This window comes from Hemitrygon akajei, chromosome 10, assembly GCF_048418815.1.
Source record: "Hemitrygon akajei chromosome 10, sHemAka1.3, whole genome shotgun sequence".
NCBI classification, from domain to species: domain Eukaryota; kingdom Metazoa; phylum Chordata; class Chondrichthyes; order Myliobatiformes; family Dasyatidae; genus Hemitrygon; species Hemitrygon akajei.
This window is the reverse complement of record NC_133133.1, coordinates 150,885,586-150,912,844: the sequence shown is the minus strand read 5'-3', so window position 1 is coordinate 150,912,844 and position 27,259 is coordinate 150,885,586. Positions and strand designations below refer to the sequence as shown.

General features: G+C 42.2%; 1 protein-coding gene across 1 annotated transcript in view; it reads right to left on the bottom strand.

Moving 5' to 3' along the window:
* Positions 1–21,868, bottom strand: part of LOC140734823 (protein FAM180A-like) — a 42,258-nt gene extending 20,390 nt beyond the window's left edge. The window contains exon 1 of the mRNA XM_073059395.1: positions 20,567–21,868. Within this exon, the coding sequence (XP_072915496.1) occupies positions 20,567–20,642 (76 nt within the window). The 5' untranslated portion in view covers positions 20,643–21,868. The remainder of the gene's footprint in view (positions 1–20,566) is intronic.
* Positions 21,869–27,259: the final 5,391 nt, after the last annotated feature.

Below are 27,259 nucleotides of genomic sequence, written 5' to 3'. Positions count from 1 at the left end.
AAATGTTTTATTAATGAGTTCTGCAAATGAAGCACAAGCACACTGAAGTAGATCAAGTAAATATTTTTTTTACAAAGTATCTCAAATCTAAACAATTTATGATTCCGGTCATCAAATGTCTTTTTATGTTTTTGTGTGTGTCATTATAAACCATAAAAGTCAGTGAAGTACTGATTTTGACCAAGCAGTAACAGATAAATATTTTTTTGAAATTAAATCCTGAGTTGCATTTGTTACTGGAAACAGTCTCCAGTAGTCTCTCGTTGGAGATTAATCAGTTTTCAACAGCAGAATGCCCAAAAGGCAATCAATATGAAAATGCCAATAGGGCCCATGATGAATTCACAATCATTGCAAGCAGGAAGTATCCACAGTAAATCATTAAGAAACATGGCTGTATATTAAGTGACATTATCAAATTCCAACTGACTATGTTATTACATGCAAGTCCATGCCCTTAAGGAACATAACTGCTGGCCCACGTTAACATAAATCTAGGATGTTGCCACATTTTGAGCTTAAAAGATGGTTAATGATTCCAGGAGAAAATGCGCAAAGTGATCTGTCTTCCTTGTGCAATGAGCAGATTCGAGCATCGGTTTGCAATGGCTATCCAGTGCTGAGTTTAGGTTTAATGTGCTGAGCAAAGAGAAAAGGTCCGTGATGCACATGGAAGCACATCCAACAAGGATAGAAGCCATAACTTAGTAAGGATGCTAAAATAAAGACAGCCGCTTCTGGAAAGTTACAAACAAACAGGCAGTAACTATGAAGAAAGAAGTCAAGCCACTAGTGAAAATGTTGGAATAAGAGAAACACAGAGCAAGGGTAGAGGGGGAAAAAGAATAAAAAAATGTATCTGATAAACAGAAAAGAAGGAGAGATGAATAATTATGGTGCTATAGGCAAGAGGAAGTGGTGATGGAACAAGAAACAGATTGAGTCTAGTGGAGGTGACAAGGAAATAATAGCATTGTTATTTGAAACAATATAGTTATAATTAACGTTATAATGTACATTATAGTTGTAATGTGTCCAGATGAAAGGTAACGTTCAGTTCCTTGAATTTAAATTGTTCTTCCATCGAACAATCTAGGCTGCTGAGTTCGGGTGGTCAAAATGAGAATGGGATGATTAGACAAACATGCAGGTTGACACTTAAGGGCTTGATTGTAAGTGTTCTGCAATCCAACGTATGTTCTCCCTGTTGTAGAGTTGAGTACACTGTAAATGGTGAAAACAGTGCAGGAAGTTGAAAGAACTGCAAGTACATTGCTGTTTCGCGTGGAATAAGTACCTGAGGGGACAGAGAAAATAAAAAAGTTGCTGCACTTCCTGGGTCGGTATGGAAAGGTGCCACAGAAAGGTGGAGGGAATAGAAATGAGAAATTCATACAACACTGGATCAGGTCCTTTGGCCCACAGTCTTGTGCTGAAGTAATTAAACCAGTAATTAAGTGTGTGTAGGGATTCCCAAGTCGTAGCCTGTGTTCTCAACCAATTCACAAGTGAAGGTTCTTTGTTCAACACCGTCCTCATCTGGACATGGGTCCACCCTGTCTAAGTCTGTCCTGGAAGACCACTGGTTAAAGGTGCAGAACTTCACTAGAACAACCCCAGTTCAAACACAGCCTGGCAACCACCCCTTGCTACGGCAAGGCTGGGCCATTGATGGACCTAGCAGAGTGTGAGTATCTCCAATCAGCGCTGGCCAGCCAGGATGTCACAGTGAGAGGACATGAGTGTGTGTTCCTACAGACCTTGTCCACCTTGTAGATATCCACCGAGATCAACCATCTGAGCCAGCAAACCCCTGCAGTCACCCCAGCTCCTGAGTCTCAAAACCTGCTAGCATGTGAGTGATATGATGGCGGTCCAGCGACATGTAGAGGGTTTCTTACTTGGTGACTTCTAGCTTTTGAGCTGCAACCCACTAAGTTTCCCAATGACGACTGAAAAATCCCCTATATTATCTAACTCTTCTCTGGCAAAGCTCTCATCTGGGCTACAGCACTCTGGGAGAAGAACTGCACAAGTTCTGAGACTTATGCCTCTTCCCTAGGGAGATGAAAAGGGTGTTTGTCCACACAATCAGTGGATGACAAGTGGCCAACCAACTCCTCCAACTTCGTCAGGGACCCTGTAATGTGACTCGCAGCCTGGTGGTGGAGAGTGGCTGGAACACTGAGTCCTAATAGCCATTTTCCACTGTGGGTTATCATGTGAAATTAAAGATTCATTGGCAGCCAGAGACACATTTGAAGATTGATACCTCCATCAGGGCTGACAATTATCTCCAGGAAGGGAGAAGAGAGCACCACAGTGAGGGTTGTCTGTCTTTGAGCCCTTCCAGCCTCCTCGGCCTTGGTGTGGTTATATACTCCCCCCAGTTCCCCTCATCTTCCTCCAGAGGAGTCGATGCAACTGGGCAGAATCCAACTTTCACCTGCTGAGTGGGACCAGAGAATGAGGGCAAAGTGGTGAGCCGGGCCATTTTCCGTTCTGCCTGTCCTGAGCTGTTGGGAAAGCATCAACGGTACCTGAGTTCTAGTCTGTCTGTGTTCTCTACAAACCAATCCACAAGGGAAAAGTTCAGCACCATCCTTGTCCGTGGCCTCCTCAGCACTTAGATCCACCCTGTCTAAGTCCCCTCTGGAGGACCACTGGTTAAAGATACAGAACTTCACCATGGCAACCCTGGTTCAAAGCCAGTCTGGCAATTGCCATTTTACACACTTTTATCTACACAATATTCATATCCTTCCATTCTCTGCATGTTCACGTGCTTAAGTAGGTATTTTAAGTGCCTCTATCATCTTTGCTTCCACTAACATCAACGGCAACACATTCCACGCACTTGCCCATTCTCCTTGTAAAAAAATACTTACCCTTAACATCCCTTTTGAATTTGCCCCCTCTCACCTTAAAAGCGTATCATCTAGTATTAGATATTTCAACCCTGGGGAAAAAGATACCAGCTCTCTACTCTATCTTGCCTCTCATAAGGGCTTGTATTTGGAGTGGTATGGCAGCATAGCAGTTGGCATAATTATGTTATCACGCCGGCAACCCAAATTCAATTCCGCAACTGGTAGTCTGTATGTTCTCCTTGTGACTATCTGGGTTTCCTCAAGGAGCTCCAGTTTCTTCCCACATTCCAAAGACAAAGGAGTTAATAGGTTAATTGGTCACATGGGTGTAATTGGGTGGTGCAGGCTCATTGGGTCGGAAGGGCCAGTCATGCTGTATCTTTTAAAAAAAAGGCGTAATCTTAATTTTATAAACATCTATCAGCTCTCCCCTCAGCCTCCACTGGTCCAGAGAAACAAGCTCAGTTTGTCCAGAATCTCTTTGTATCACATGCCCTCTAATTCAGATAGCAGCCTGGTAAACCTTCTCTGCACCCTCTCTAAAGCCACAAGTACCTTCCGATAATAGGGAAATCAGATGAAATACAATACTCCAGATGTGGTCTAAATGGATTTCCATAAAGCTGTGACATAACTTCCTGACTCTTAACTTCAGTTCCTTGACTAATAAAGGCAAGCATGCCGTACACCTTCTTAACCACCCTATCAACCTGCTATGGACTTGGGCTCCAAGATTCCTCTCTGTAAATCAACACTGCTAAGGGTCTTGCTATTAATAGTGTACTGTCTCTTTATATTTGATCTTGCACTTCGCGCTTGTTTGGATTATCTCCATCTGCCAATTTCCCAGCCATGTCTGCAATTGATTTATATTCTGCTGTATCCTTTGACAATTTCTATCCTATCCACAACATCACCAATCTCAATATCATCTGCAAACTAACAAGCCTGCCCACCCACTTTTTCATCCATATCAATAACTTATGACACAAGCAGGGGCCTCTGCCTGTGGAGCGTTACTGGTCACAGACCAACAGCCGGAGTGCGTTCCAGTATCCACAGCCCTCTGTCTCCTGTAGGTGAGCCAATTCTGAATTCAGATGGTCATGGCACTGTGGATCCCATCATCTTCATCATGAGGGATCTTGTCATTCACCTTACTAAAATCCATTTAGACAACATCCACAGCTCTGTCTTCACCTTTGCTTTATTCACTTCCTCAAGAAACTCAATCAAGTTTGTAATACATGACTTGCCCACACAAAGCCATCCTGGCTGCTTTTAATTGGGCGTGGTTTTAACAAAATCTCATGAATCCTCTCCCTAAGAATCCTCTGCAGTACATTATCAGGAGTACAACATTCACAGTTTCTCTAGTGGTACTGCAGCAGAGCCACGTCTACATATCAATCCCCGAAATAAATTTTGTTTCACTGAGATCACCTCTCATTCTTCTAACTTTGCTCTGTCTGCTCTGCCCATAGGTGTCTGATGTAACTGGAAAAATAAAAGTTTGCAGAGTTCAGCAGAACCCAAAAATCTTGAAGACACTGAAAACTGTGCCACAGGCTAACAAGAATGTTGGGGAAAAGAACCTTTCAGATTTATTTCCAGAGAATGAAGAGATATTATGTTAAACTTGGATCAAACTATAGACAGGACACAATAGGAGTACTGTGCAGAATTCTGGGCAGCATATTATAAAATTGATATGAGGCTCAAGAGACGGTGCAGAAAATGTTTACAATAAGGTTACCAGAACTGTCGGGTTATTGTGAGGATAGTGTAGATCTAACTAATGGAGATCGTTAATGTGAAATATTATGAGACCACTAACAAAGTGGGGAAAAGGAAAACTGGAGACTGTCATTATAAGAAAGAGAAAGAAAAAAAGAGAGCTGAAAATCCCACAGGGGATTCGTAGAACAGGAACAGACCTTTGGGGCCCATTGTATTTGTGCTGACCATGATGCTAATTTAAACTAATCCCATCTGTCTGCACATGGTCTTTCTTCCCTTGCCTGTTCATGTGCCTGCCTTCCAACACCTCCCTTGGCAGGATGTTACAGGTACTGCACCTACCAATGTAAAATAAAACCTTGCCACAGATATCTCCTTTAAACTTAACTCCCTCTTTCATTGACTCTATGCCTGTTAGTATTTGACATTTCCACCCTGGAGAAAAGAATCAAATTATCTACGATATCTCTAACTCCCCTGCTTTTATGTACTTCTGTCAGGTTGACTGCAGCTGTACAGAACACACTCCAAGTTTCAAAGTTTGAAGTAAATTTAATATTCCTTAGTTTTGTTTCCTTGCAGGCGTTTACAGTAAATCCGAGAAACACAATACAATCAGTGAAGGATGCCCCAACAGGATGGACAAACAACCGACGTGCAAAAGCAACAAATAGTGCAAATACAAATTTTTTAAAAATAATAAATAAATAAACAGTGAGTATTGAGAACATGAGTTGAAATGCCCTTCAAAGTGAGCCCATAGGTTGAGGGAACAGTTCAGTGATGGGGCGAGTGCAGTTGAGTGAAGTTCATCCCCTCTGGTTCAAGAGCCTAATGGTTGAGGGGTAGTAACTGGTCCTGAACGTGGTGATGTGTGTCCTGAGGCCCCTGTACTTTCTTCCTAATGGCAGCTGTGAGAAGAGAGCATGTTCTGGATGGTGGGGTCCTTCAGATCGATGCTGCTCTCCTGTAACAGTGCTCTGTGTAGATGTGCTCAGTGGTGGGGTTGACTTTACCATGATGGACTGGGCGCTATCCATTACATTTTGTAGCATTCCGTGTTCAAGAACATTGACGTTTCCATACCAGGCCATGATGCAGCCAGATCTCCATAACACATTTATAGAGCTTTGTCGAAGTTTTAGATGTCATGCTGAATCTTTGCAAGCTTCTAAGGAACTGGATGTGCTGCCATGCTTTTTCATAATGTCACTTGCATGCTGGACCCAGGACAGATACTCTAATATTATAACACCAAGGAATTTAAAGCTGACTCTCTCAACCTCTGATTCCCCCAGTATGTACTGGCTCATGGACGTCCAGTTTTTTCCTCTTTTAGACAATAATCAGCTCCTTGGTCATACTGACCTTGAATGAAAGGTTGATAAGTCACTCAGCCAGGTTTTTGATCTTCCACCTTTGATTCAGTTCCGACAGTCTATCCTGCCTGTTATTTCCTCAAAAAATTCCAACAGGTTTGTCAGACAATATTTACCCTTAAGGAAACCATGCTGACTTTGGTCTACTTTATAATGTAGCTTCAAGTACCCCAAAACCTCATCCATAATAATAGGCTCCAACATCTTCCCAACCATTGAAGTCAGGCTAACTGGCTTATAATTTCCATCTTCTGACTCCCACCTTTCTTAAAGAGTGGAGTGACATTTGCAATTTTCCAGCCTCTGGAACCATTTCAGAATCTAGTGATTCTTGAAAGATCATTACTAATGACTCCACAATCTCTTCAGTTACCTCTTTCAGTACCCTGTGGTGTATTCCATCTGGTCCTGGCAACTTAGCTACCTTCAGAACTTTTAGTTTACCAAGCATCTTCTCCTTAGTAATAGCAACTACACTCACTTCTACCCCCTGATATTCTCAAATTTCTGGTATACTGCTAATGTCTTCCATAGTGAAGACTGACGCAAAATACTTATCAGGTTTATCAGCCGTTTGTTGTCCCCATTGTTACCTCTCCAGCATTATTTTTCAGTGTCTGTTATCCATTCTCACTTTTCTTTTATTCTTAATATATCAGAAAAAAAAACTTCTGGTATCCTCTTTTATATTATTGGCTAGCTTACATTCATATTTCATCTTTTCTCTCCTTATGGCTTTTTAGTTGCTTTCTGTAGCTTTTTAAAAGCTTCCCAATTCTCCAACTTCCCACTTCCCTGATAGCATCCCCTTCCAATCAGCTTTGACCAGCTCCTCTCATGCCTTTGTAATTCCCTTTACTCCCCTGTAATACTGATACATCTGACTTTATCTTCTCCCTGTCAAACTGCATGGTGAATTTATCATATTATGATCACTGCCTCCTAAGGGTTCATTTACCTTAATTTTCCTGATCAAATATGGTTTATTATACAATACCCCATCCAGAATTGACTTTGTCCTAGTGGGCTTAATCACAAACTGCTCTGAAAATTAATCTTCTAAGCATTCTGCAAATTCCCTCTTTCGGGATCCTTCACCAACCTGATTTTCCCAACCACCTGCATTTTAAAGTTCCCCCACGACTATTGTGACATTGTCCTTATTATATGCCTTTTCTATCTGCCATTGTAATTTATAACCCACATCCTGGTTACTGTTCAGAGGCTGCTATATAACTCCCAACAGGGTCTTCTGACCCTTGCAGTTTCTTAACTCTGCCCACAAGGATTCTACATCTTCCACTCCTGTGTCACTTCTGTCTGAGGATTTGATTTCATTTGTATCCAACAGTGCCACACCACCCTCTCTGGCTATCTGCCTGCCCTTGTGATACAATGTGTATGCCCACAGTGTCATACCTGCTGATCTCTAACTGTGCCACAAGTTCATCTAACTCATTCCATAATACTCTGTGCATTCAAATATAATACCTTCAGTCCTATATTCATCACCCTTTCAATTTTATCCCATGTTACACTTCAACTCATCCCTCTGACTGCAATTTTACCCTAATATCTGCCTGTTCTTCCTCAGCCCTCTACACGACTTGTATACCAACTGCTCTATCCTCAGCCCTGGCTCTCTGGTTTCCATCCCCCTGCCAAATTTACTTAAACCCATCCCAACAGCTCCAGCAAACCTGCCCTCAAGGATATTGGTCCCTTTTGTGTTCAGGTCTAATTGGTCCTTTTTACAGGTCACACCTTCCCCAGAAGAAATCTCAATGATCCAGAAGTCTGAAACCATCCCCTCATGAACCACTTTCTCAGCTACTTGTTCATCTGTACTATCATCCTCTTCCTTTCCTGACTAGCATGTGGAACTGGGAGTAATCCAGAGATTAGTATTTTGCAAGTCCTGTTCTTCAGCCTCCTCCCTAACTCCCTATAACTCCCTATACCCCCCCCCCCCGCTTTCTACCTATGTCATTGGTGTCACATTTTTTGTCATTGATCCACTGTTTCATTTCATGGACCTATGGACTTAGATCCCAGGATCACCCTGTAACATCAATGCACTAAACGTCCCACCATTCACTTTTCTTTTACACTTGACCTTCTAAGGTGCAACAATTTACACCTGTCCAAATTAAGCTCCATCTACCATTCCTCTGTCAATGTTTCCCACTGGTTTACACATTGCTGTGCCCTCCGACAACCTTTCGCACTCTGCACAGTTCTGCCAAGTTTCTGCGTCATGTGCAAACTCATTAATCAGCTCAGTCACCTTTCCATCCACAACGTTTATTTAGAACCCTTCTCTCTCGCCATGAGAAAGTAAACTTCACCAAAGCAGAGTTGATTTAAAAAGTACAGATGGATACATGTGATAGGAGAATAGGCAAATTTTCAGAGAAGAGGAAATTATGTTAATAATGTTATAAATAGGAAGAGGCTCATGAAAAATATATAGTATATCCTGACATAGAGCTTGTAGCCCAAGTGGACGCCTTCTGTGCTAGATATTCTATATAACTCTATTTGTTCTTATCTGTTTCATGGTTGTTGTTCCTATTGTCCTTTCTTTCCAATTCCTTTCCTTTCATTATTTTTCTCTTTCCCTCATTACTTTTGCTGTAGAGCGTAGTTGTGTCAGTGAAAACTAAATTCTGTAAGATCTGTCAAATTCTCTGACATCTTCTTCACTCAAAAGTCTGATAGAGCACAGTACGGAAACTGCTTTAAAAATGCCTTAGGCAGCACAATGAGCCCAAAGCATCATAGCAAGCTGTGGCATTCTGCTATAAGGCATCCAACATTATGGAAATACACCTTAAATATGCAGTAAGCCCTGCGTGTGCAAGGATTGTTCCTGGAAGGTGAACAAGAGATGGAATTGTATGGCTAAACTTCCATTACTACATCTCTGAAGATGTAGTGTAGGTGCAGACTTACTTCATACGTTTTGGTATTTGGATTTCTCAGATTTAAAATAACATTTACGATTTTATGGTCCCATTGGGAGAATAGACAGAACAACAGCCTCAGATTTTTCCACCAACCTTGACATGATGCAGGACACTGTTAACAATTGTGAAGACATGTCATTAGCTCGTAATGCTAACCACCTGCATCCTTGTCACCCACCAGTGCCTCAGACTGAATCAGACAGTCATTATTGTCGAGCATTGTGAAAGGTCACCTTTCACCTTCATAATATCACCCTTTCACAAACACCGACCATTTCCTGCTTCACAAATGAAACCCTCAGTAATGTCGCTGTAACCTCCACACTCAATATCTACAATTATCTGCTTTCTCACTTCCCCAGTATTACATTTATTTGCACAGTTGGTCTTCTTTTGCAGATTGACTGTTTGTCAGAGGGGGAGGGAGGGGGGAGAAACCACCCACTGGAGTGGATGGTTACCTAAATTTGGAAAACTTATTGAGTCTCTGGCAAATCATGTCCATTGTTTCTAATCACTCTTATATAATTTTAAAAAAATGTTAAAACATTAAAGGATTTTTAAGTAAAAAGTCTTTCCATCCAACCATACTTTAAGTGGCTTTACCCCTCTAGCAAGTGACCTTAAGCTGATCTCCTGATGAATCACTGTCAGGTGTCCGTGCTGTATTGACAGGCTGTGTCCTGCAGTCCCAATGGTGTACAGCTAGGATCACTGTATCTGAGATAAACGTACTTCAGCACAGAGGATTCCAGTTTACGGTGCACAGTGTCACAGTGTGCGCTGGCAATGTCAGAACCCGTGTGTGTCGGAAAGTCCGTTTCTGATGTAGAGATGGTGACCAGAATATATTCATAAGAATTCCCACAGAATATTGGTTGCTCAGCCGAGCAACACTGCAAGGCCTAACATTCTCACAACTAGGATCCCATGCTTAGTGCAAATCAGGCATCCGCTTTAATAATACTAGTACTGGAATACCAGGTTGGGAAATGTATGATAACGCATTTTGGTTACAAAAAAACAATCGTGCAGCCTATTATCTAAATGGGGAGGGAATTCAAACAAGATAAGTGCAGAGGGACTTAGGAATCCTTGAGCAAGACTCCTAGAAGGTTTATTTACAGGTTGAGTCTGTGGTAAAGCAGGCAAATGCAACGTTGCCATTTATTCAAGGGGAATAGAATATAAAAGCAAGGAGGTAATGCTGAAGCTTTATAAGACACTAGTCAGGCAGCATTTGGAGTATTGTCAACAGTTTTGGCCCCATATCTCTGAAAGGATGTGCTGTCATTGGTGAGAATCCAGAGGAGCTTCATGAGGATGATTCTGGGAATGAAGAGTTAACATATGAGAAGTATTTGGCAGCTTTGGGCCTGTGCTCTTTGGAATTTAGAAGAATGGGGGATCTCATTGAAACTTACAAAAATGCTGAAAGGACTAGATAAGGTGGATGTGGAGAGGATGTTTCCTATGGTGGGGGTACCCAGAACTCAAGGGCACAGCCTCAAAATTGAGGGGCAACCTTTTAGAACAGAGGTAAGGAGGGATTTTTTTTTAGCCAGAGGGTAGTGAATCTGTGGAATGCTCTGCCACAGACGCCACATCCGCGGGGTATATTTAAGGCAAAAGTTAATAGTTTCCTGATGAAAGGATACGGTGAGAAGACAGGTGAATGGGGTTGAGTGGGACTCGGGATCAGCCATGATGAAATGGCAGAGCAGACTCAATGGGATGAATGGCCTAATTCTCCTCCTATGTTTTATAGCCCTATGATCTAAGGAGCGAGTCGCTTGAGAAAAAAACATGGTATTCTAATTGATTAACAGCTCTTATTAAGCAACAATTAACCAGTTTAGGTGCTCTTAAAAACCTCAGAGCTCAACACCTCCTGGCTACTCGCACAAGCCCAGAGAGCTAATTATGCACAAGAGTTGCATTTGGATGAGTAAGTAACACATGATTCACAGCACGTTGCGATATTCTGACATGATTAAGAAATGGTATGCCCTCAGACTGAAGTGCACCTCTTTCCAATAAATAGCTGTAATCCAGCTGAGTTTCTGTCATTCCAGAACCTGAAACATGGTGGAAGGTCTCAATCCATTGTGCATCCCTCAGTCCACTGGTCAGTGTTTACGAGGCTAGTGCTTCTTTGAACCTTTTGCATTCTCTTGGAAAGCGAAAGTGAATGGAAAAGGTTAATTCAGAACCTGAAGCACTAGTCTGGAATTTCCTGTAATGGTATAATTGGCAACGCACCCCCTAAGGTTTGCCAATCGATGTGCCAATCTTAACGTTGGAAATTTTGTCCAAATTCTTCTGCTTCTCTCCAATTGTAATTCCATTCCAGGCAAAGCAAACGGTTGTGAAAAATACAGCCATTAGCCAATCTTTCTTTAACAATAAAGAACTTCTAAATCCTTGGTGATATAAACACATGATCTTTTGTTATTCATCTGCTTAAACTACTGCACACCATCTCAGCAATTTGGCTTGATCTCTTTTGGATCACCTTGCTATAGTTTGCAAATCAGCACTTTGTACTGTTGATCCTAAGTATAAGAAAGCTAACTTTAAAGATTAGTTTTAATAGGTGATCCATTTAAGCTCATTGAAACATACATATGTCATCATGGTAGCATTGCTATTGTACTTCATTTATAAACTATTGAAATCTAAGGGAAAATATTGAGGGGCATGCATAAAAGTACGTAAATGTTTAAATGCAGATGTAATTCAGCATTGAGTGTTTTTCTTGCTAATGCTGTCCTCTGTAACACACTCAAAGTACAAGAGGAACTCCGCAGGTCAGGCAGTACCTATGGAAGGAAATAAACAGTAGTTGTTTCAGACTGAGACCCTTCACCAGGAATGTGTTCCTTATTATACTGACGGGTATTTAATGTACCTTTGCTCACATTTCCAACCCGCATGCAGGCAGAGGCTAAAAAGCAAGGCAGAGGTGGTTGCAGGAGACAAAGGAGCATCTATGGGATGGCTTTGAATCAGTGGACAGGGCCATGTTCCAGGATTCAACAGAGGACCTGAATAAGTACACCCAGTTGTCACTGACTTTATAAAGATAGCCGTAGATGAGTGTGTCCTCAAAAAAAGTTATTCAGAATCCCTGAATGAACCATGAGAGCCAAATCTGTGATCTTCAGGTCTAGCAACAAAGTACGATACAAGAGATCCTGGTATGATCTCTGGAAAGCTATCTCATAGGCAAAGTGGCAATTCTGAACTAAACTTGTATCACTGACAGCTGTGGCAGGGCTTGAATGCTATCACCTCTTACAAAATGAAACCAAGTGAGACAGGTGATAACAGGGCTTCACTTCCAGATGAGCTCAATGCCTTCTATGCTCGCTTTGTCCATCAAAACATTGTGGAACCTTCACAAGCTCCCACAACTCCTGATGACCCTGTGATTTCAGTCTCTGAAGCTGACAGAGCATCCTTCAAGGGTATGGAACTGTAGAAAGCATTGGATACCTGACCGAGTTCAAGAGACCTGTGCTGATCAGCTGGCTGGAGTGTTCACCGATATCTTTACCTTGGCAGTCAGAGGTACCCAATTGCTTCAAGCAGGCTTCAATTATACCGGTGCCTAAGAAGAACATGGTGACCTGCTTCAGTGACTATCATCCAGAAGCACTTACTTCAACGGTGATGAAGTGTTCTGAGAGGTTGTTGATGAAGCATATCAACTCCTACATGACAATTGACTTGGATCTACTCCAATTTGCTTTCTGTCACAACAGGTCTACAGCAGATGCCATTTCATTGGCTCTTCATTCAATTCTGGAACAGCTGGACAGTGAAGATGCATACATCTGGATGTTCTTCATTGACTGCAGCTCAGCATTCAATACCCTCATCCTGTCAGAACTCATCAATAAGCTTCAAGACTTTGGCCTCAATACCTCCTTGTGCAATTGGATCCTTGATTTCCTCACATGCAGAGCCCAGTGAGTTTGGATTGGCAATAACATCTCCTCCACCATCTACATCAACACAGGTGTACTACAAGGCTGTGTGCTTAGCCCCCTGCTCTACTCACTTTATATTTATGACTGTGAGGCTAAGCACAGCTCCAGTGCCATATTTAAGTTTATTGATGACACCACTGTCGCAGACTGAATCAAAGATGGTGACAAATCAGCGCGTAGGAGGGAGATTGAAAATCTGGCTGAGCGGTGCCACAACAACAGCCTCTCACTCAGTGTCAGTGAGACCAAGGAGCTGATTATTGACAACAGTAGGTCTGGAAGTCCATGAGCCAGTCCTTATCAAAGGATCAGAGGTGGAGAGGGTCAGTTACTTTAAATTCCTCAGTGTTATCATTTCGGAGGGTCTCCTGGGCCCAGCATGTGAGTGCAATCATATAGAGGGCACAGGAGAATCTCTACTTCCTTAGAGGTTTGTGAAGATTCTGCATGGCATCTAAACATTTGACAAACTTCTATATATTGCATGTGTTGGAGAGTATATTGACTGGCTGCCACACCACCTGGTATGGAAACACCAATGCCTTTCAACAGAAAATCCTACAAAAAGTAGTGGATACAGCTCAGTCCATCGTGGGTAAAGCTGTCCTTACCAGTGAGCACATCTACACAGAGCGTTGTCACAGGAAAGCAGCAGCATCACCAGGAACCCCCCCTCCCCCACCCAGGTCAAGCTCTCTTCTTACTGCTGTTGTCAGGAAGAAGGCACACGAGTCTCAGGACTCACACCACCAAGTTGAGGAACAGTTACTACCCCTCAACCATCAGGCTCTTGAACCAGATGGGATAACTTCACTCACCCTAGCACTGAACTGTTCGCACAACCTGTGGACTCATGTTCAAGAACTCTTCATTTGATGTTCTAGGTATTTTTTGCTTATTTATTTATTATTTTTTCTCTTTTGTATTTGTGCAGTTTGTTTACTTTTGCACATTGGTTGGTCGATCACCTTGTTAGGTGCAGCCTTTCAATGATTCTATTATGGTTCTTAGATTTACTGAGCGTGCCCACAAGTAAGCAAATCTCAGTTGTATATGGACTTTGATAATACGTTTATTTTGAACTTTGAACTTTCCTGCTCTGTAGTTAGTTATGATTAGAAATTCAAATGATCAGTAACAAAGTGAAGGATTATAGACTTTCCATAACTTAGTTTAATTGTTTGTTAATTTTCCCAGTGTTACAAATCAGCAGCCTCAGGGAAAATGAAGGAGACAATGGATAATGGTCCTGATTTTCAGGTTTAAGAGGATACCAGTTGATGAGATAAAAGTCTCTGCTGCCACCAAGGAATGACAATAGGCAGAGCAAACACTGTCCCTAATTGCTCTAAGTGCTGACTGCACCATTTGTGATGCTTCTGGCCCAATTGCTTTTGCTGAACCTGGTGATAAGTAATTTATAATTATATAAATGGTGCCTTTGCCTGGCCTCTAGTGGAGTCATATGACAATGATGATAATAGTAGCTGCATTTTAAGAGATATGCATGCCATTACTTCTGATAATGAGACAGGCAGCAAACTCCTGTTTATGTGAAACTGATGGTGAACTAGCATAGAAATTTTGAGTTTTGTATATTTAACAGAGTAGGTTACAAGGAAACAACTGTGGGGATAGATTTGATGGGATTGCTCGGGGAGCACAATGACCCCCTTCTATAGAAAATATTGATCAACTCTAGATCTATCCACATTTGTAGATAGATATACTGTGACTTTATATTCCAACCTGTTGGCATGAATATCGATTTGTCCTTCTTGTAAAAGTTTTTTCCCTCCCCCACCCCTTTTCTTCTATTCCCCCCTCTGGTCTTTTACCTCTTCTCACCCGCCTATCATTTCCCCCAGGTCCCTTCCTTCCTCCCCTTCTCCCATGGTCCACTCTCCGCTCCTATCAGACTTCCTTTACGTTTCCTATTCACCTGGCTTCACCTGTTACCTTTCAGCTGTCCTCTCCCCCCGCCTCCCACCTTTTTATTCTGGAGTCTTTCCTCTTTCCCTTCCAGTCCTGAGGAAGAGTCTCTGCCTGAAACATCGACTGTTTATTCATTTCCATAGACGCTGCCGGGCCTGCTGAGTTCCTCCAGCATTTTGTGTGCGTAGCTTTGGTATCCAGCATCTGTAGTGTTTCTTTTGTTCACATTTGTAGATGTTGTACATCTAAGAGAGCTATTAACTTGGCCATTATTTTAGCATCTGAGTCTAGCCATTATAAAGTACTTCCCACTGTTGGAAATAACAAACATAGTTTTATTTTCTTTGTATCATATACAAAAATAGACAAAGGTACAGAGTAATAACACACTGTTGTCAGGACAAGTTTCTTCCAGTGTGATTATTACCCACAGTGCTCTTTGGAATAAGATACACCTGCTAGATTTATTCAGAAGGAAACGATGCAATAGAAGAACAGTGAGGTAGAATTTCATAGACCACAGTGTTCTTATGCATTATGCATAAGTTTTGAAGTCTGAAAACAATATTTACAGATAGCATAGAGTCATCCAGTCATACAGCATGAAAACAGGCCCTTCAGTCCATCTGGTCCATGTTGACCAGGTTGCCCATCTAATCTAGTCCCATTTACCAGCATTTGGCCTATAACCTTCTAAACCTTTCTTATCCATGTATCTGTCCAGCTGTCTTGTAAAAGTTGTTACTCTTCCTGCCTCAACCACTTCCTCTGGCAGCTTGTTCTACAAGGATACTTGCTACAGTTTGCACCCAAATGTGCCAGCTTCCGGGGCTTAAGTCGCTCCGATTCTCCAGAGAATGGATAGTTCGTGTGGCCCCTTTAAAGATTCAGGCCCTCTCTGCTAATTGGCGGCCATGTTTTGGTGCCAGGATTTTAATACGTAAAGAACACCTGAGCTTTCGGTGCTCAATTGTCAGCTCAATTTTAGATCAGTCTGCGATTGCGTTTTAAAATTTTTACTCCGTTTGGATTCTCGTCCAGCATCTAGTCAGGAACCCAGCTCTCATCTCAACCTCAAATTTGTGTCTCGAGTCTAGTCTCGGATCTCAGATACTCCAGCACTTGGGTCCTTACCATCCTCGCCAAGTCCTCTGGTCACAGGTACCACACTCTGTGTAAAACAGTTGCACCTTAAGTTGCTGCAAAGTCTTCCCTATGTCTTCTTGTTCTTGATTCCCCAACTCTGGGAAGAAGACAGAATGCATCCACCCTGATATACCCCTCATGACTTTACGTAGATGTGCTTCTTACATGACTGCAACTAGGCATAATCATGCAGGACATCCCAAATTCATTATTTTAATTCCATTTCACATGCTTTAGAAAACTATAAGTTGTCTTATTCATTCATGAGATGCTGATGTCATGGGCAACAGTAGTACTTATCATGAACATGGGAAATCCAGAGCAACACACACAAAATGCTGGAGGAACTCAGCAGGCCAGGCAGCGTCTATGGAAGTGAATAAATAGTCAACATTTCTGGCCAAGACCTGTCTTTGTATTGTCCATCCACAAGCCATTTCAGGGGGAGTTAAAAACAAACCCCATTTCTGGTCTGGAGTCATGTTTGGACTAGACTGTTGATGAGAGCATTTCGCTTTTCTGAAGAACATTAATAAAGCAGAATTTTCATAATGATCTGCTCATTTCAGGATTATCATTAATGAGTCTAGCTTTTTATTAAAGATTTCTGTCATAACTTAAGTCTGTTGTTAAGAACAAAATCGACCACGACAAAGTTCTGTTACAAATGTAAAACCAATGACTCATTAAAAAAAAGAAATTTGGGATTCTCTAGTGTATAAGACTGGCTGGAGTTTTAATTCCCTCCAGAGCTGAGGTCTTATCTCAGGCTTCCTCCTTAGATACCCATGGACACTATGTGCTCCTTCTCTAAGGACACACCTCCAGGATGTTGTAAATTGAACCATCTCGGATCGCAAGACCCTGCAGCGGATAGTGAGTTCAGCTGAGAAGATCATCGGGGTCTCTCTTCCTGCCATCACAGACATTTACACTACACGCTGCATCCACAAAGGAAACAGCATTATGAAGGACCCCATGCACCCCTCATACAATCTCTTCTCCCTCCTGCTGTCTGGGAAAAGGCTCCGAAGCATTCGGGCTCTCACGGCCAGACTATGTAACAGTTTCTTCCCCCAAGCTATCAGACTCCTCAATACCCGAAGCCTGGACTGACACCTTGCCCTACTGTCCTGTTTATTATTTATTGTAATGCCTGCACTGTTTTTGTGCACTTTATGCAGTCCAGTGTAGGTCTATAGTCTAGTGTAGCTTTCTCTGTGTTGTTTTTTTATTACCTAGTTCAGTCCAGTTTTTTGTACTGTGTCATTTAACACCATGGTCCTGAAAAACATTGTTTCATTTTTACTATGCACTGTACCAGCAGTTATGGTCAAAATGACATTAAAAGTTGACTTGACTTGATATCCAAAGTTTTTTTGGATATATAAAGTGTAAAAGAGAGGCAAGAGTGGATATCGTACCACTGGAAAATGAAGATGAATTTAATAGGTATTTTGGATCAGTCTTCACTGTGGAAGACACTAGGAGTACACCAGGAATTCGAAAGTGTCAGGGCAGAAGTGAGTTTAGTTACTATTACTAGGGAGAAGGTTCTTGGGAAGCTAAAAGGTCTGAAGGTTTTTGATTAGTCAGGGCATCAAAGGTTATGCACTTTGGTAGTAGAAATAAATGTGCAGACCATTTTCTAACTGGGGAGAAAATCCAAAAATCTGAGATGCAAAGGGACTTGGGAGTCCTTGTGCAGAACAACCTAAAGGTTGAGTCAGTGGTGAGGAAGGCAAATGCCATGTTAGCATTCATTTCAAGAGGTCTAGAATACAAGAGCAGGGATGTGATGCTGAGGCTTTATAAGGCAGTGGTGAGGCCTCACCTTGAGTATTGTGACTAGTTCTGGGCTCCTCACCTTGGGAAAGATGTGCTGCCATTGGAGAGGGTTCAGAGGAGGTTCACAATGATAATTCTGGGAATGAAAGGGTTATCATACGAGGAACGTTTGATAGCTCTGGGTCTGTACTCATTGGAATTTAGAAGGATATGGGGTGGATCTCATCAAAGTTGAAAGACCTAGACAGAGTAGATGTGGAAAGAATGTTTCCCATGGTAGGGGAGTCTAGGACAAGAGGGCACAGCCTCAGGATAGAGGGGCGTCCGTTTAAAACAAATGCGGATAAACCTCTTTAGCCAGAGGGTGGTAAATTTGTGGAATTTATTACCACAAGCAGCTGTGGAAGCCAGGTCATTGGGAGTGTTTAAGGCAGAATTTGATAGGTTCTTGATTGGACACGGCATCAAAGGTTATGGGGAGAAGGCTGGGAAATGGGTTTGAGAAGGGGAAAAAGGAATCAGCCATGATTGAATGGTGAAGCTGACCCAATGGGTCAAATGGCCTAATTCTGCTCCTATGTCTTATGGTTACAGGGAGAAGGCAGGAGAATGGGGTTGTGAGGGATAATATATCACCCATAATAGAATGGTGGAGCAGACTCGATGGGGCGCTCCGATATCTTGTGGTCTTATAAAATTATCAGTAAGACAGCAACAATCTTTATGGAACCTGTCCTTGGTAGGTTCTTGTGAGAGGAGATGCCCCTTTGAGCCGCATGATAACCTTCTGTGCACAATAATGAATTCTTGCAAACTCCCTCATTTCTTGATGCACCATGTTCAATATTCTTTCCCTGCTGGTAAATAAACTCTGAGGCACTGATTCTCTTGCCTCTCCTTTGCCCCTTTCCACTGGGTATCTGAGTGGCAGGATTCAAATGAAACACACCCATTGAATTCTGCTGCCTTCCCACTCACCTTCCTTTTTGCCTCAGGCATTTGTGCCTGGTGAGAGGGGCAATGTGCTGTCCACACAGTGACAAGGATATCCATCTGGCAGACAATTTAACAGCATCTGTTTTCATCAAGAGTTTTTTAAACCAAGATTATGCAATATCAGTTGCTTCCAGAAACTAGTTACAGAGAAGGGCAGCAGTTTGTATCATTTCAAAATGCTGGAACAATTGACAAAGTTACAGTTTAAAAGATAGCAAGTAAAGGTGAAAGTCCTAGTCATATTTTTTTAAATAAAGGTGACTAAAATCTCCATGTTGTGGTGCAGGATTGATGTGACGGAAGCTTTGTTTCACAGCAGGACGCAGTGGCAGAGCTCCAGGCTGAGATCTGATACCCATTGCAGCGATGATTCACTGTTGCATGCCTGTTGTCTTCGCCTGGAAAAATAGCAGGTCTCCACGAAAGATAAACACAACACATTCCCACAGCATCTTCTCTGGGGCTGCTAATGTATGTATAACACAACTGTTTGCCAGTGATTGATCTTGCTGTTAGTCTTAGATCTTTAATGAAGAAAGCTGCTGAACAGTCATCTTTTATTGGATTAATTACACATACAGAACAGACAGCAGAATGCTTCACCCAACCCTTTATTGCTTTTAAAATATTCGAAGATTTATTAACAAAGAATGTATAAGTTATACAGCCTTGATATTTGTTTGCCTACAGGCAGTCGCAAAGCAAGGAACCCAAAATAACCCAGTTAAACAAAAATAAGAACAACACCCAGTGAAACAACCACAGCGAAAGAGAGAAAAAAAACACTAAACAAATCATGCAAACAGTAGAATCAAGCAACAACAGCAGCATTCCAAACAAATTGATTCCTTAGACCCAAACCCCGGAGCAGTCGGGAGTAGGCCCAAAGCCTAGTTAATCATATTAGTGGGGCATCTTGCCGCACAGTTTGCAGGCATGAAGCATGGCAGCCGGGAGCAGACTTACACCTTATCAATGGAATTGATAGAAAACTTCTGATACTCCCTGCATGAAGCAAACAATTAATTTTAAGGAAAGATCCGTTGGCTCAGAATTGAAGCCTGTTCAGAGTCGCACTTTTAACTAGATATATCTGCTAGAACTTCAGTGGAAGCCAAAACTGGGAGAAATGTAAACTGGACAGTTGATTCAATGTCACCATTTTACACAAATACGTAGGTAGATGAGGACACAGCGAGCTCAATACAAACACAGACAACATTTGACATGGTTACAGATTTAACACAAAAAGAAATATAGAGAGGGACACACACACACACACACACACACACACACACCAATTTACAGGGTGAAAAAGCTGGTGTGTACTTTGGCACACAAGCTATGTACGTACCAGAAACGGTCACGAACAGGATGACACGTGCAGTCATGCACCAGCATACAGTCAAGCAAGCAGGCATTAATTTGTTCACACACATGAACAAGTTAACTGAAATATTATAGCTAATCCTAATCATGTGAAATTTACCTTGATGGGGAAGCAAAACAAACAATAAGACATTATTGATATGGTTTAAATTCTAATTGATGCACAGCAGATGAAAAGTGGATTGCCAATTTGCTAATGCTGGCTTCGTGCTCAGAGCTTAGGCAAATTCCATTCCCAATAACTTCAGACTTTAAATGCAAACACAGCTCTTCAGTATACTCACTTTACATTTATAGAAATTTTCACAGAACCTTTTCTTAATCAAATCATCCTTTATATTATGCCCCTCTGCTCTTACCTTTATTCCGTTTAGAAAGTGCAGTTACACAAACATTGGTGGAAAATATCAGCAAGATCAGAGTTCTCCCCTGCATTTTCCCAAGGGTTCAATTAGTAACAGAGGTTGAAATAAAGCAGCTCCTTGGTGGCGATATATGAGAACAGAATGTAGATCTGGAGAGTCTGGGGGTCTCTCAGAGACTGCTTAAGAGTCCAACTGCAGGGGCTCGCTTTAAACTTGCCTTGACTCTCGGAAACATCTGGTAAACATCAGCCGTCTGTAATACGTATGCATGCTGTCACTGAGTGAGCCAGCTACTCTCTCGCACTCCCTGTATTTCACATACATACTTTCATACAATGTAATTACACATATATAGCTACACACATACATTCACCAGAAACCAGGCAAATAGTTGCTTAAATTTATTATTACATTGACTTAGGCAGGCAATCTCTACAGCAGTGTTTTATGGTTATTAGATGGATCTGTGATCTTTACATTCCGAGATCTGGCAATGAGAGGCAAAGCTCCACTTTCTAATGAACTATATCCATGTGTTTTTATCCTTGCCCACTTCCAAAGTCCTGAGATGAGCATGCTTTAATCTCACATAGATTTTCCTGCCATTCCCTGTTTTAATACCTCTTTCGTTCCGTCATGACCACACAGTCAGCATTAGTCCACAAATCTATGTTGAATTCCCTCTTCTGAGGTTTGTGATCTTGCATGGAGGTCAGAGGTGGTATCTTCTGAGAAATAAACTACACCACGATCTTCACCTAGAACCTTGGAGTTCTGCATTTTAACAAGGGAAGCTGGCCTGAAGTTAGCATTTGATCTAGAAGGAAATAGATTTAATGGTAATTTCAAGTGTGGGCCCCAGCAGAACTCCAGATCAGCCAAACCATTTGGGCACTTGGCTTCAGCTGAACCACACTTGACGAATGCCACATCGGACCCATCACTCTCTTTTGTTCACAGGAGAAGTGGGTGCTTTGAGAACAGGTCTTTGCTAAGTTCAGTAACATCAACAGACAACACAACTGACCTTAGTCTTCTGATCCCACTGAAAGCCAGTGGCTTCAGAAAAAAGAAAAATAAATCATTACTTCATTTACAATAATCCATAGGAATAAAAAGCCTTGAAATCATGCCGCAGAAATGCAATGGAATAAGCACAAATCCTCAGCACATCTTGTTTTCTCACACAATTCAGCCACACTAAAGCCAGTGGAAATGAGAGGCAGTCTGGATGAAAGGACTGTGTGCCTGTAGGCAGAAGCATTCAATTTTAATGGACCATGCTTCTTTTCTCAAACTTCAGACTTGGTCTTAATAATGAACATATCACAATGCCAGAAATCCTCAGGATGCAAGACATTTAAACATTATCCTGCAATCAGTGGAACCATACGGACACATTAACAAATCAAAACTTTCTTAGGTACAAATATCCAATCCAACCCAGAAATGCTTAAACATTCACAGGCAACATCTGATAAGCTCTAACACACCACCCAGCCCAATAAAATGGACTTGCCTCCAATTTTACCATTTACCTGCTCAGTCTTTCTTCAAATTACAGCTCATCTTCACCAGGAATGATCATTGAGAGTAGACTGCCTGGCCAGCAGTTATTCTTTCTTTAGTGACTTGGGCAATTTCCCGTATGACTGATACGGGATGACTGATGACTGTTTCCCGATGCTGAGGATGTTCTATGAGTCTGTGGTGGCCAGTGCTATCATGTTTGCTGTTGTGTGCTGGGGCAGCAGGCTGAGGGTAGCAGACACCAACAGAATCAACAAACTCATTCATAAGGCCAGTGATGTTGTGGGGGTGGAACTGGATTCTCTGACGGTGGTGTCTGAAAAGAGGATGCTGTCTAAGTTGCATGCCATCTTGGACAATGTCTCCCGTCCACTCCATAATGTACTGGTTAGGCACAGGAGTACATTCAGCCAGAGACTCATTCCACCACGATGTAACACTGAGCGTCATAGGAAGTCATTCCTACCTGTGGCCATCAAACTTTACAACTCCTCCCTCAGAGTGTCAGATACCCTGAGCCAATAGGCTGGTCCTGGATTTATTTCCACTTGGCATGATTAACTTATTATTATTTAATTATTTGTGGTTTTATATTGCTATATTTCTACACTATTCTCGGTTGGTGTGACTGTAACGAAACCCATTTTCCCTCGGGATCAATAAAGTATGTCTGTCTGTCTGTCTCTCTGTCTGTCTGTATGACCTAGTACATGGTAATGTATCTTCACTGGAACAGCTTGGCCAGGGATGTTAGCAATTCTGGAGTGTAAGTCTTAGGCATAATATTTGTGATGTTTTGTGGTCCCACACCCTTTGCTCCATCCAGTGATCTCAGGGATTTCTTAATCTTTGAATGAATTGACAAAGTTTGTCTCCATTCTGGTACAAGAAGATGTGGATAATCAGAAGCAGGGTTCCTTGTCATATTTTACTTGATGTCATGAGGACTTTGACACATAGAAAACATAGAAACATAGAAAACATACAGCACAAGACAGGTCCTTCGGCCCACAAAGTTGTGCCAAACATGTCCCTGCCTTAGAAATTACTAGGCTTACCTATAGCCCTCTATTTTTCTGAGCTCCATGTGCCTGTCCAAAAGTCTTTTAAAAGACCCTATCGTATCCACCTCCACCACCATTGCCGACAGCCCATTCCACACACTCATCACTCTCTGAGTAAAAAACTTACCCCTGACATCTCCTCTATACCTACTCCCCAGCACCTTAAACCTGTGTCCTCTTATGGCAACCATTTCAGCCTTGAGAAAAAGCCTCTGACTATACACACGATCAATGCCTCTCATCATCTTGAACACCTCTATCAGGTCACCTCTCATCCTCCGTCGCTCCAAGGAGAAAAGGCCGAGTTCACTCACCCTATTCCCATAAGGCATACTCCCCAATCCAGGCAACATCCTTGTAAATCTCCACTGCACCCTTTCTATGGCTTCCACATCCTTCCTGTAGTGAGGTGACCAGAACTGAGCACAGTACTCCAAGTGGGGTCTGACCAGGGTCCTATATAGCTGTAACATTACCTCTTGGCTCCTAAATTCAATTCCACGATTGATGAAGGCCAATACACTGCACTGGAGTGGAGGTTTCACAAGGGTACACCTTTCCTTCTGTGGCAGCTTTGTCCCCCTGAAGAATATTGATAAATAAGCTTGGTTTTTCTGATAACCCTGAAATGATTATCACCACTATCAAGATTAGTATTGACTAGTAAGACCATAGATCATATTCACACATTCAATCTATTCAGCTCCATCAAGTTAAGAGGGGCACATTGTACCTATTAAATTCAGATGCAGCACTTGTCAAGAATAGTTCTGAGATAGTATGGGGTATTATAGTTAAATCTCCCAAAGCCACTTTTCCATTTCCCTGCAGACTGCTTCTGTACACATCAAAATCTAAAGGATTTCACCAAGTACACATTACCGACATAGATCATGGCAAGTAATTCTCATTTACTCCGGATTCAATGTCAGTAAGTCGAAAGTGCCGATTATGGACTTTGGGAGGGGTAAAAACAAGGAAACATGAACCAACTTTCACAGAAGTGGAGAGAGTGATCAGCTTCAAGTTCCTGAGTGTCAAGATCTCTGAGGATCTAACCTGGTCCCAATATATTGATGCAGCTATAAAGACGGCAAGACAGCGGCTATATTTCAATAGGAGTTTGAAGAGATTTGGTTTGTCACCAAGAACCCTCGAAAACCTCTGTAGATGTCCTACAGAGAGCATTCTGACTGGCTGCATCGCTGTCTGGTATGGGGTGGAGGGGTGGAGCAAATGCTCAGGAAGCTACAGAAAGCTGTAAAATTAGCCACTTTCATTTTGGGTATGTGCCTCCGTAGTATCCAAGACATCTTCAAGGAGCTGTGCCTCAGAAAGGTGACATCCATTATTAAGGACCCCCTTGACCCAGGATATGCCCTCTTCTCATTGTTACCATCAGGTAGGAGGTACAGAAGCCTGAAGGCATACATTGAGAGACTGAGGAACAGCTTCTTTCCCTCTGCCATCCAATTCCTAAATGGACATTGAACCCATGAACACTAACTACCTCACTTCTTTTATGTATATTATTTCTGTTTTTGTACATATATATTTACTGTAATTGATTTACTTATTTATATGTTTTTCTTTCTACATTATCATGTATTGCATTGTAATGCTACTGCTAAGTTAACAAATTTCACGACGCATGATAACAAACCCGATTCTGGTTCTGACTGAAAGTATAGTCTTAAGATTCCTGGCCTGTGAGACGGTGTGAAAAAGAAGGAGGAAAAAATCTGGAGTCAAGCAGTTGCACTGTACTACTTTATGTTAAACTAGGCCAAATGTGATTGAAAGCAGAGAAAGCACTTAATCAATCTATGTAAGATTTAAGTTGGGATGTCATCACCTTTCCTCCATTACAACAAAGCCCTTGTGACCTTTATCCTTCAGAGAAGGACTCAGAAATCCAGGATTAACTGATAAAGGAGGAGCTTTGACAGAAACTGCAGCAGCTGATGGGTGGATTCATAGCTTCTTGTTGCTTTGCACATGTCTTTCTGCAATTCTTGTTTTGTCTTTCCCAAATCAATTTTTGCACTGCACATCTACAGTAGGTCTGACTGAAGAACACGACCAGCCTAGATGCTTTGTGCATGTAATCTCTAAAGGCAGGAAAGGATACCCTGCTATGTGAAGGATATATGAGATGAGACAAAAAATCAATGTTTGCGTCACAGGCTCTTTTAATCAGGTAACGTTAAAATAAATCTAGGAGGTTCGCTCTTGTCAGGGTTCAGAGATCCAGAAGATTTTCCTTAATCAGTCTTTAGATTTTATTTTGTGGATTTGGGAAAGAATTTTTTTAAATGAGCTTGATTCTACCTTCTGATTAGTATTCAGCAATCCTACACCCATGTGGAGCTCATCAACTTCGTTAACTTTGCCTCCAACTTCCATCCTGTCCTCAAGTTTACCTGGTCAATTTCTGACACCTCCCTTGCCTTTCTCTATTTGTGTGTCTCTGTCTCTGGAGACAGCTTATCTACTACTGTCTCTTATAAGCTTCCTGACGCTCACAGCTACCTGGACTATACCTCTTACCACCCTGTTAATTGTAAAAACACATCCAGTTCTCTCAATTCCTCTGTCACTGCTGTACTTGCTCTCAGGATGAGGCATTTCATTCCAGAATGAAGGAGACGTCCTCCTTCTTCAAAGAAAGGGGCTTCCCTTCCTCCACCATCAACGCTGCCCTCAACAGCATCTCTTCCGTTTTGTATACGTTTGCCCTCACCCCATCCTCTGGCCACCCCACCAGGGTTATGGCTGCTCTTATCCTCACCTACATCCCCACCAGCCTCCACATCCAGCACATAATTCTCTGTAACGTCTGGCATCTCCAACAAGATCCCACCACCAAGCGCATCTTTCCCTGCCCCCATTTTCTGCTTTTCGCAAGGATCACTCCCTATGTGACTCCATTGAACATTCATCCCTCCCCATGATCTCCCTCCTGGCACTTATCCTTCTAAGTGGAACAAGTGCTACACACCTACCCCTACAGCTCCTCCCTCGCTACCATCCAGGGCCCCAAACAGTCTTTCCAGGTAAGGTGACACTTCACCGAAGAATCGTTTGGGGGGGGAGTCATCTACTGTATCCGGTGCTCCCATTGTGGCCTCCTGTATATCGGTGAGACCCGACGTAGATTGGGAGACCCCTTCGGTGAGCACCTACACTCTGTCCACCGAAGAAAGCGAGATCTCCCAGTGGCCACACATTTTTATCTCCCACTCCCATTCCAACACGTCCATCTATGGCCACCTCCACTGTCGAGATGAGGCAACACCCAGGCTGGAGGAGCAACACCTTATATTCCGTCAGGGTCGCCTCCAACCTGATGGCATGAACATTGATTTCTCAAATTTTTGATAATGCCCCCCCTTCACCATTCCCCTTTTCCCTCTCTCACTTTATCTCCTTATCTGCCCACCATCTCCCTCTAGTGCTCCTCCCTCTTTCCTATCTTCCATGGCCTTCTCTCTTCTCCTATCAGATTCCCCCTTCTCCAGCCCTGTTATTTCTTTCACCAATCAACTTCCCAGCTCTTCACTTCACCCCTCCTGGTTTTACCTATCATCTTGTGTTTCTTCCTTCCCTCCCCCACCTTCTAACTCTGACTCCATCTTTTCTCCAGTCCTGCTGAAGGATCTTGGTCTGAAACATTGACTGTTCTCCTTTCCACAGACGCTTGCTGAGTTCCTCCAGCATTTTGTGTCTGTTGCTCTGCTAAAGATGGCTTGCATGTTAATGTTGAGATAGGACACAATCAGCTTCAGCTGGAATCCTCTGATATATTCTTAAGCTACGCAGATCCATCTTTACAAACTAAATGTGAAGCTTCAGAAAGCTGCCAGTTTCCTGCAAAGTGTCTCTTCAGATAAACCCATCTTCAAAAGAAAACCGGGCAAAGAATTGTCTGGATGTTATATTAATTGACATTTAGACAATACTGCAATGGTAATCATTCTGAAAATCTGTCTTCAGAAGACAAGTTTTAAGCAAAAACAAATGATCCTTCTTAACGTGCTGATCTGGAAGTCAAATCATCAATGTGCTGTAACATTGGAAACACGTGTGACAC